This window comes from Drosophila montana, unplaced genomic scaffold, assembly GCF_035044405.1.
Source record: "Drosophila montana isolate Dmon_TW-CO22-7 unplaced genomic scaffold, ASM3504440v1 contig_1505_1, whole genome shotgun sequence".
In the NCBI taxonomy this organism is placed as follows: domain Eukaryota; kingdom Metazoa; phylum Arthropoda; class Insecta; order Diptera; family Drosophilidae; genus Drosophila; species Drosophila montana.
Window position 1 is genome coordinate 5,348,098 of NW_026996452.1, and position 11,242 is coordinate 5,359,339.

The 11,242-nt window shown below is 43.9% G+C and overlaps 1 protein-coding gene across 5 annotated transcripts; it reads right to left on the reverse strand.

The window, feature by feature from the left end:
- Positions 1-884: 884 nt before the first annotated feature.
- Positions 885-11,147, reverse strand: Atg17 (autophagy-related 17). 5 transcript variants are annotated; one of them, XM_064697414.1, is made up of 5 exons: positions 10,269-11,146; positions 4,765-7,782; positions 3,485-3,860; positions 3,321-3,420; positions 885-2,173 (listed from the first exon to the last, which is right to left on the reverse strand). In XM_064697414.1, the coding sequence occupies exons 2-5, from the start codon at positions 7,566-7,568 to the stop codon at positions 1,350-1,352; spliced, it is 4,104 nt and encodes a 1,367-aa protein (XP_064553484.1). In that variant the 5' UTR covers positions 7,569-7,782; positions 10,269-11,146; the 3' UTR covers positions 885-1,349. The 5 variants fall into 5 exon arrangements, with proteins under 5 accessions (XP_064553484.1, XP_064553468.1, XP_064553478.1 ...); XM_064697398.1 differs by having other exon boundaries at positions 885-2,176; positions 10,269-11,145; XM_064697408.1 differs by lacking the exon at positions 10,269-11,146 and adding an exon at positions 8,943-9,179 and having other exon boundaries at positions 885-2,176.
- Positions 11,148-11,242: the final 95 nt, after the last annotated feature.

Consider the following 11,242-nt stretch of genomic DNA (forward strand, 5'->3'; position numbering starts at 1 on the left):
TGAAATCGGTAGTAAACTAAGTTCTTTTATGAAGATTTTTCTGTTTTCCAAAATATCCAACGCCAAAATCAGCAATTACAAGCGCTCATCAAGCAAAATCTCCTCTGAAAATCTCAAGCGGCGGTTCGCTAAGTTTCTGAGTGAAAAAAGGGTTATGTGGATAAATGTATTGCATATGTGCGATATGTGTGCTAGGATCGACTGCCACGCCTCTATGCGCCCACAATTATCAGATGCCGAAAGAAGCCATCGAGAATTTTACAATTTTTTTTTTGTTTTATTTGATTTTCGCTTTTAAACGGTTTGTTGTTGTATGCTTGCTGACAACTTAAACAAAATAATTAAATTTATATTGGTAAAAGTAAAATTTAGTGGTTTTTGTTTGTTTGTTTCTCTATATACAGTTGCGCTTTATTTAATTTAAGCAGTTTTTTGTTTTGTTTAACTTCTTGACGCAATATTCCTCTTGAATGTGTATATATTGTATGTTGTTGTTGTTACCTTGTAAGTTATATAAGAAAGGCAGAAATATTTGTGAATTGCTATTTACAGAGAGAATTGAAAACTCTTGTTATAGGATAGTAAGAGCTGAGCTATAGGTGTTAGATAGGCGGGGCTACGCCTCCGTTATCAAAAAACTTTCTCCGATTGTGTGTGTGGTGTGGTGGGTGTCATGTGGTGGGGTGTGTGCAAAATTTGAATAATTTGTGGATAAGGGGGAACTGTGAAAATTCCTATAAAAATATAATTTAGCCGTATAAATATTTGTTATATATATTTTAATTGCTAGAAAAATAAATGTTTATTGCAAACAATTTCTTGGCACTAAAATATTAAAGGTGCAATTTTTTTTCATTCAAAACTTTAACAAAAATCTAATTGAATTTATTTGATTTTGTGGTCATTTTTATTTGAAATAAAAATTGTTTGTGTGTGTGTGTGTGGGACTTTAGTCGAACTCATTTACAGCTGTGATATAAGATTATACATTACAGATGTAGACTATAGACAACTATAATAGAACTTTAGCCGTTAGTTTCATTATCTTTTTTTGTTTTTTTCCATTTGCAGAATTTGTAAACATTAAATTATTTAAGTATATAACTTTCTTCTTCATGTGCTATGTGAATTTCTTGTGTGTGTGAGTGTGTGTTTCGCCATCGTCTCCACTGTGGCTCACTTGTCAAAGGCGTAAGTTGTGGGTTGGGGTGGCGGGGGAAGGTGGCGATTCCTATATAAATAGTAAGAGTTTTAGCCTAAATAAACACGTCGCGACGTCTGTTGCCATTTCTATGCCGTGATCTACGGCCTTAGGACATCCTATATATAATTATATATAAAAAATTGTATTATTCTTCATCGGCTTCATCCTTGCCCTCCAGCGAGCGATACTCATCGGAATCCTCGCTAATGGTTGCCGTACCAATTGATCTTGGTAATATTGCCGCTGTGTTTACAATTGGCTCCACGACAACAACAACATCGGCAACTGTTGCCGTTGTTATTGTTGTTGTGGTTGTTGCTACTGCTGCTGTGGATACATAGATATTGACTGGCTCTTCGGCCAGTTCGCTTAGATTTGCAGCCGAAACAGGATTGGGTACATTTGTAGTAATCGTTGTTGTCGTGTTGTCCGCCACAGGCTCCGACTGTGCAGCTTCCTTTGATTTCTTCTCACTCTCCTTCGCCTGTTGCGGTTGTTGCTGTTGTGGTTGTTGTTGTTGTGTTAGGGATTGTGTTATTATATCAGCAGAGGCCAACAGTAGATCCAACTTTAGTTTTCTTGATGCCGTTGGCTGCTCTGTTATCACAGACTGTGCTTGAGTTGCCGTCGCTGCTGCCGTTTCTGTTATTGTTGCTGTTGCTGCTTTTGTTGATGCTGTTGCTGTTGCTGCTGCTGCTATCGCTTTTGTTGATTCTGTGCCGCCGCCGCCGCCGCCAGCAGCAAGCGCCAGCAATTCATCCTCCTCACTAACGCTGATGTAGCGACAGCGCTCGCTGAGCAGAGAGGCCGACTCGTCCTCCTCCTCGTTAACGCTAGAGATGCTCACCGTGCGCTCCTTGAAGCTTTGATAGACGCTGCTGCCAGCAATGCTCGTTGAACCGGGCGCATCAATCACATCTCGCACCGCCGTCGCCAGCTGCCAGCGGCTAATAACGCCGACTGAGCTTGCTGCTAAAAAAATATTAATGAGAGAGATTTAGTTAGTTAATTGTTATCTGTTATCTGAATTAACAGCTGTTAGTCAACAATTATTGAACGCTCAAGTTTGAATTTTAACAGCCCATGTTTCCTTTTAAGTGTGCTAATAAGAATATTTAACTAAACTTAGTTAACATTTTTCATTACGGACAGTTTTATTATTCCAAAAGTGTTAATACAAAACGAATATTTACAGAGATCAATATTTCTCAGTTTCTCTTTACATCCATTCTGTACAATTTATTCTATTATTCTTTTCAAATAGAATTATTGCTGAAGTACTTTCAGAAAAGCCTAGCTAAGTAAATCATGACGAGTTCCAAGCACAGTTCATTTCGTAACAGGCTATTTTTATACCCTGAACACATTAAAAATGGGTAAACAGGGTATTTGTGCAAACGTATGTAACAGGCAGAAGGAAGCATCTCCGACCCCATAAAGTATATATATTCTTAATCAGCGTCAATAGCCAAGTCGATCTAGCCATGTCCGTCTGTCTGTCTGTCCGCCCGTCCGTATGAATGAACGCAAGGATCTCAGAACCTATAAGAGCTAGGGAATTGAAATTTTAGCTGTAGGTCCTCAGAATCCGCGCGCAGATCGACTTTTTTTCCGATATTCGATAACTTGCCCCGTTTCCAAGTAATCGATAAAAATCGATAATCCTGTTTTTTGAGCAATTTCGGCAAATAATATCAGCTAGAGTCACCAAACTTGACAGTAGCTTCTAGAATAGTATATATATATCAAGTATTTTTTATTTTATACCTATCGCCTGTCGGAAGAAGAGGGTGCAGGGTATCCCCTAGTCGGGAGCTCCCGACTAGAACCTCTTACTTGTTTTATTATAAAATAAGCTTAGTTATTAAATATACGAATCAAAGGAAGTACATTAGTACATTTTGAATCTTTTTTAGCTATTCTCATTTAACCTTATAACAAGTTCTTCAATTTTTTATCAATGCAATTAAATAGATTAAAGCTAAAATCTGCTCCTGGAACTAGGATTTTAAATGGTAAACCAATAAAATATGTTACTTCATGAACAACTAAGTAACCAGTTCTGAGCTTCAGTTCGTTCACTGCGTGACTTTTAGCCACCCGCTCACTCACTTACATTCCAAACGCTCGCGACGAAACGGATATCGCGAGGACAATGGCGCCAGTTTGATCCGATAGAACTTAGAGCCCTTGCTGACACGATAACGGTTCTCGTCCTGTATGGCAAACAATACGCTTAGTTTGGATTGACTTATTGCATACTATTCACTGTGAGCTCACCTTGCGCGCCTGGCAGTACTCCTTGTCGATGATGCGCCCGATGGCGTAGTAGGGCAGCGGTATCTGATTCAGTTCCGCGACAGCCAGCGGTCCCTCGGCGCCAGGCGGCAGAGAAGAAGATGCCGTCGTCGTAGGCGCCGTCAGCTGCAGAGCGGGCAAACTGTCCGCATGCACAAAATAGAGGGTGAGCGAATCCTGGACAACCATGAACTGTCCATGCCGCATGCTCCAAATCACAAACACCAAATCGCCCTTGGTGCAGCCCTCGAGCGTGATGTGGCGATGACTCGACGAGGACGAGCCGCCGCCGCCGCCACTTGACTTGGAGCGCGTCAGTGTGCCGGTCATGCCTGCAGCGCCCAGCTCATAAGTGGAACTGTTTATATAGAAGACAGAATTAATCAATCACTCAATAAATAAGTCATTAAATCAACCAATCCATCAGTCGCCCAGTTCATCAACCAGTTGGGCATTAACTTGTTATCAGTCAGTCAGTGATTCAACCGGTAAGGCAATCTATCAGCCAATTCATTAATCTTCAGTCAGATAATTAGCTAGGTAATTATAATGAGTCCTTTAGTCAGTCAATCAATAATTCACTCATGCGGTAGGTAACCAGTTAGTTAGTCAATCCATTAGTAGCTCAACCAAACAATCCCTAAATTATTCGTTCAGTCAGTTTATGAGCCATAAGTCAGTGAATGAATAAAACTGACAAGATCGTTAGTCAGTCAATCAATCACTCAATCAATTATTTAATCAGTCAGTTTATAAGCCAAGACAGACAACCCGATCGTTAGCCATTAGTCATCAGTTAGTCAGTCAATCGGTAAGTCAATTTATTAATTGTAGAATCAGTTAGCTTATAAGCCATCAGTCAGTCACTCAATTAGGCCGACACTCACACCGTTAGACAGTCATTCAATAGGCTATTCAGTTAGTCAATCAATCATTCAATCAATTATTCAATCAGCCAGTGTATAAGACAAGACATGCAACCAGACCGAATGTCAATGAGTCAATCAATAGGTCAGTCAGTCAAAAGTAATCAATCAATCAGTTAGTCAATCAATCAGTCTATCAATTATTCAATCAGTCAGCTTATAATCCAAGTCAGTCAATCAAATCAATTTGATAGACAACCAGACTGTTAGTAAATCTAACAATTAGTCATCAGCCAGTCAATCAGTTAATCTATCAGTTTATTGGGCATCAGTCAGTTGTATCAATCAGTCTGTCAATCAAGCAGGATAATGAAGTTTCGACAATAATTAACTCACCTTCTCATTGCAGCCACACTGGACTCCATTTCGAGTCGCTTGCTCTTCTCCTGGCTGAGCTCCTCCTCCAGACGGCACTTGTCACGGCTCAGATAGTCGATCTTCTCCTTTAGCCAGCTGTTGCCATCCTCATTGGTAAGCATCTCGAGGCGTGTCTTCAGCTGGTAGCTCTCCTGTGTGAGCAATTGATTTTGTTCACGCAGTAAGTCCAGCTGGCGCTCCTTGTCCTCCAGAACGTCCTTCAATATGGACACATTCGCCATCACAGATTCTGAGTTCAGTGGCAAGAACTGTTGCCGCGACTGCCAGAGAGCGCGCTCCGCCTCGACAGCTTCGCTGATGGCGCGCTCTCGTTGGGCGAGCAACTCCTGTCGCTGCTGCACCAGGAGCTGTTCCACATCCAGGCTGGCCACACTGGCGCTGCTTGTGGGCCGCTCCAGCTTCTCCAGGCTGCTGTCCGACGGAGAACGCTCCATCGAGGTCATCAGCTTGAAGCGGCAGCGCAGCGACTCCAGTTCCGTTTTGTGCTCGTGTATTAGCTGCTCGCGTGCTTGCGCTACGGCCGTCATCTTGTCGTGGTCCGCCGCCAGCAGTTGTTGACGCAATTCCTCCAGCTGCTCCGCCTGCTGCTTTTCCCGCTGCTCGCACTGCATGCGCAGCAGTTGCCACTTGTCTTGCAACAGCTGCAGCTCATCCTGGTGGCCACGGCTCAGCTCATTGCGCAGGGTGCTCAGATTGGAGCGCGCCGTGGCCACGCACTGCAACGCCAGCTTGGACATATCCTGGAGGGCATCGCGCAGCCGCTGCTCGCTGCCAGCATTGTCATCCGTCAGCGTGCTGGCGCTGAGCATCAGCAGCTGTTCCGTGGCGGTGCTGCGCGCAACTTGCTCCACATTCTGACTGGTGGAGGTGCTCACGGTTTGTGTGCTGACAGGCTGACAGACAGCTGTTGGCGCCAGTTCCATCTGCTCCGGTTGTGCTGCTGTCTTGTGCCGCTGCTCAAAGAACTGCAGGACGGGCGCCATGTCCGGCAGCTGGAGCTGCGTGGCTAGGTCAGGCAGCTGCACGGAGAGCAGTTCAATATCGGAGCAGCTCAGCTGGGGCAGACGTGTGTCGAAGCTGAGCTCGGGATGCTCATTGGCAAACGTGGGCGGCATATCTGCCATGCCCGGAAATAGAATATTCAAAAAGTGGCCATCGAAGCTGTCGTTGAAGAGACGCCGCCGCTCCATCTCCTCGCTGTGGATGCGATCGAAATCAACAGACAGCCGAGATGCCCACAAACGGAACTCATCCGAGAAAATCTTCCGACGCACCACCTCCGTGACGGCCGCCACATAGGTGCTCGGCGCCCGATGTATCTGCTCGATGATGCTAATGTGGCGTTCGGCCCGCCGCAGGCAGCGCAGATAAAAGAGCAAGCGATTGTCGAACTCACTCATTCCGTTTTCGATCCAAACGATGCGACGCAGACGCGTGTTCAGATTGCGTCCCAGCTCCTCCTTGGAGTTGGCTATACAGCGACTATATTCGCGTATCTTAATATGATTATCTCGCATCACCATCAGCTGGGAGCGATGCGAGAGGCACAAATCGGGCAGCACCGAATTATCGCGCAGATTCACCGCACGGGTCTCATTTTGTTGGAACGCTGTGGCCTGTTCCCGTTGAACCTGCACGATTTTGCGTATTTCATACTTGAACTCGTCGAGACGGTACAGACGATCGCTCAGGCCTTTGATCTCCTTGACGTCGCTCTGTTTGGCACTCTTGATGATGTTCTGCACCTCGAGCTTCAGTTTCTCGTAAATTTCCAGGGAGAAGGTGTCTAGGCCCTGGACGCACTCATCGCACATTTGCTGCAGCGCCGCGTGATTGCCCTTCGAGCTGATCCACTGTAGCAGATTGAGTTGGTGCTGCTGCTGCTGCTGTTGCTTTGGGTTGGAGGTTTCCTCTTGATCCTCTTGCTCGTGGCCCATTTTCAGTTTCTTGTTGGGCGATGTACTACTGCTACTCTTCTCCACACAATCGCCCGCCTCGCCGGAATCACCCACCTCAGTCTCCGTTTTCGGCTGCGGCTGCCCAACGTTTTCGTCAACGTTGTCGTTGTCGTTGCCGAGTAGCTCGTCAAAGCCATGGAAATCGGCCTGGGCCAGCGTCATCAGCGCCGGCAATATGGGTATGCGCGCCAGCTGCTTGAGATCATCGCCAAAGTTGCGCAAAAGTTCCAGGTAGCTCTCGCGCTGCTCCAGATGTCGATCGAAGGCCAGACAGAAGTTGTGAAAACGCTCACTGAACTCGCTCGTCAGGTCCTCCATGTTGGCCACCACCGCGGACCAGCCCTGCTGCTGCAGATGCTGCTCGTGCACCAGACGCTCGCACAACAGCTCCTCTTTGCGGCCCAGTTCGCGCAAGTGCTGCGCCAGCGTTGCACGTTGACGCACCGTCTCCAGTACAGCGGGCTGATTCTCCTCCACCTGGCGTCGCAGTTCTGCATCTATCACTTCACTGGCTGTCCTACCAGCGCCGCCGCCGCCGCTGCCGCTGGCTATCGTTGGCGCCAGCCGCTCGTCGCCGGTGAGAAACATAAAAATTGGATTCGTATCGGTGCCCGCCGAATAGCAGGACACCTGTGTGGAGTGTGTCAGCATCTCGCCTCCGCTAACCAGCAACACAATATTGGCAGCAGGCAGGCCGTGTAGCCGTTGTATTGTCTCCTTAAGATTCTCCACCGAGGACAGAGCAACGGTCATATCGAAGCTCAGCATGCGACCGACGTCCACATGGAATACGTACAACATCATGAGGCAGAAGCTGTCGGTGAGGGTTTAGGCTTCAACGGTTGCTCTCCTCCTCCTCCGCCACCTACTGCTACACTTTGCTTCTTCTTCTTCTTCTTCTTGTCTCCTCTTTGTTTGGCAGTGCTAATGCTTTCCGAGTTCATGCAAGTGCATGTGCATGTGTGTGTGTGTGTTTGTTTGTTTGATTTGCGTGGAGCTGCCACCTAGCGTTGAGAGGCTGCAAAACAAGGCAATAAAAAGAAAGAGAACGTTAACAGTGGCGCAGTTCTGAGGGGGTCATCATTATTTTATTGTACTATAAGCTTACATTTATTTCTATTTAGAGCATAATACTTTTTTTTGTGATTTCACGCGCACATGCTTAGTCGCCATCTGTGTATCTACAATTAACATTTAACAGACACTGTTAACATGATCTAATGCTAGCGATAACATGCCAGCTAGATTAGACACTATGGCGCTGCTGTTGGCGGGCAGCAGTTCAAATGTTAATGACTAAACGAACGCTGCCGTCGACGTCGCTGCTCGTTTTTTAAAGTCGCAATAAAGAACTAGTTGTTTTTGTGGCTGTTTATTCAACTCGAGTTGTTACATGTATATAATACATATTGTTTACAATTTGTCTGGCAAACTTTGGCGCTTGTGCAAACGTGGACGGAGCGATAAGAAATTAATACAAAAATAACGTCGATTTAGCTATGTATGTAAATTGCACACGGGAACAACAACAGAAACAACGGATGTTATTATCAACGCACCTTAGTTAAACCAAAAACAAAAAAACGTCTAGACTTGCGGGCGTAACATACAGAACTAACAGACGTCGACGTCGAAGCCAACGCCGCCGACGCTTACGACGCTGTTAAGAGCAGGGCTACACGTGTGCGCGATCCCTCGACTTAAACGAGGGTGAGAGATGGAAAGAGCAGAAGAGCGAATGCGAGTTAAAGAGAGATAGAGATGAGTTTTGTATTACCTGCGACGTCTTTTGCTGCCTGCTTTTTTTTACCTAGGCGAATTTCATAATTTTTGGAAAAGAAACATTTTTTTCTCAAAATTGCTTTATTAAGTTAAAGTAACCAGAAAGACTCACTAATTAGGGGAAATATTCATTTTTAGACAGGGAAAATGCCGAAAATTCCCGTTTGAGTTCCTTAAGAGTAAAAGTATTACGCTCTCAATTGAAATAGCAATTGCAGCAGGAACAACAAAATGACAGCTTTAACTTTCGATTACTCATCAATGAAATTCAAGATCGCCCCACGGTGTCCACCTGATAACAGCTTATCAACGCAATTAAGTACAAAGACCATGCATGCGCACATACGTAGATGTATATGTATGTACAAGCATGCATGTGTATACAATTGTACATACCTGTGACATGCAATGTAATTAAAGCGAATAAATCAAGTTCGCTGCGCATACAGCACCAGATAACAGCTGTTAACGCATGGTTGGGGGATTTGCAGATTGCCCTGAACTTTGTGCGTTAGGGTCATTTAGCAGCATCTCCGCAGACTGTTAACTGATTAAAGCAAGCAACAACAACAGCTACCGACGTCGACAACAACGGCGACGTCAGAGTTTATCGGCGTTGCAGGAGGCAAAAACAGCAGCACAAACACTGTCACAAGCATACACACGCGCCCATATATATATATATATATATATATATATATACATATATATTCACACACACACGAACAAGAGTAGTCATTAATTAGGAATTTCACATTCTGTTTTTTTATAATTGAATATTTTTTGCGTTTTTGTTATTGTCCTGCTGTTAAGTAAACTAGGTTATAATGCGTTAATATTATTATTATTTGTAATGGCCAAACACACACATAAAAATGTAAGTTAAACAAGCAGAGCCTACTTAAGCTAGTACGTTCGCGAAACTTCAAGGCAAAAAAAGTAAAGTGCGATAAACAAGTAAAATGAGATAAACATGACAGTTAGTTGCTAAGTTTTAGCGAAAATTTTGAAGACCTTGCTTAAACCCGTCAATACGCAGCTGTTTGTGAACAGCTGATGCGCGCGATCACATCACGATTGCATTATAGTAATAAAAACAGCAGCAACAGCCAGTTATGAAGTACATATGATATTTCTTTCGCTCGGTTGGCAGCACTGGCCATCACAAACTGCACTATGCACTTGTATGAGTATGCATTTGCTTGTGATTGTGCGTGCGTTTGTGTATAGTTTTGGCCTGCACTTTGTTATATTCCATTACATTGCATTTTGTCTACGCGCCGATTGTTTTGGGCTAGCAAAAATGATTTCAGCGAAAACGCATACACAGAGATAGAGCAATAATGACAGTTGCAATTTCCAAACGTTATAATTTGTGCGAAAACTAATTTAGATATGCGCTTAAAATATGTAAATTGTTGCAATTAATTGTAATTTGGCTCAAACCAACCGACGCACACAAACAAATAACAACAGCACGAAAGAAACAAGGGTTGCCTGACGTTCAGAAAGAAAATGGCAGCAGGTGCAGAGCTGCATTTGGTTTCACAGTGTTGGACCGGGAATGGGTGGGGAGGGAGGCATGGGGATTGTGGGCGGTCATTCGAAATTTATGCAGCAAAAAGGGCGTCATCAACAATGTGTACTTGTTTGCATAAACTATAACTATAGATGCTTAATTAAAACGATGTGGTGGCTGCTGACAGCCTGCCTCGCACTTACCTTGTAATCTTTAATCAATTTTCACAATGGCTGGCCTGTGTGTGTTTATGTATGATTGTATTTGTTTGTTTGTTTGTGGTCTGTCCGTGTACATATGTGTGTTTTGGTTTTAATCAATTGAAAACGCTCACGAGCACGAACACGAACGCTGCGAATGATTTGACATCAGCTGTGGCTGTGTGTGCCTGTATGTGTGTGAGTGTTTGTTTGTGTGTGTCCGCAGCAGCAGCAGCGACGTTGACGTCGGAGCCCAAAACAAAAGCTGCTGGTGGCCAGCTTTAGCTTCTCCTTCTTCGTCTTTTTCTTGTCTCTTAGCGTCAGCGCCAGCGTTTTTGCATTTCCTCTAATTATGTATATTCTTATTTATTTTTTACCACATTGCTTTTGCCTGTTTATTGCTTTTTTCTTTATTTTTGTTGTATCACTTTTCGTTGCGTATCAAAAAGAAATCAAAACAATGTGTTAAAGCTGCCCAAACTAGCGCGATATGCTTAATATTTAAATATGTTGCGTTTTGTTTTTGTTTTGCGTTATATTATTTTGTTGGGCTTTTTGCTGTTTCCTTTTCCCCTTCTTAATCTATTTCTTTGTCTATCACAATTGCGTTGTTGTTGCTGCTGCTGTTGTTGTTGGTGTGCTGGTCGCTGCTGCTGTGGTTGTTGTTTTTGGCAGTTATATTTCGCGTCAATTTTTTCCCATGTACACGCTGTGCCGTGGGTCCCTTGTTGGTTTTTATTATTACATTAATTTCACACACGCATATTGTTGAATTACTTAAATTTCTAATTAAATTAAATGGTATAAAAATGAAATAACGCACATTCGTAGTTCCGCCGTCTTCTTCTTCTGTATTATAACAGCGACTATTACAGCGACAATAACATTAACATTTGACAACCTGCTATTGACAGAGATCAAAATTTATAATAGCCTCAGCCTGTTTTTAGGTAAATAAGACCATTAAAATATTTACT

What these genes read in the sequence shown, in the direction of transcription:
- Atg17 (XM_064697398.1), bottom strand. Translation starts at nt 7,568, where the DNA reads ATGATGTTGTACGTATTCCATGTGGACGTCGGTCGCATGCTGAGCTTC. An exon ending in AGTGTGGCTGCAATGAGAAG is followed by an intron (nt 3,861 to 4,764) that starts GTGAGTTAATTA and finishes CTATATAAACAG; the next exon opens with TTCCACTTATGAGCTGGGCG. An exon ending in AGTACTGCCAGGCGCGCAAG is followed by an intron (nt 3,421 to 3,484) that starts GTGAGCTCACAG and finishes TTTGCCATACAG; the next exon opens with GACGAGAACCGTTATCGTGT.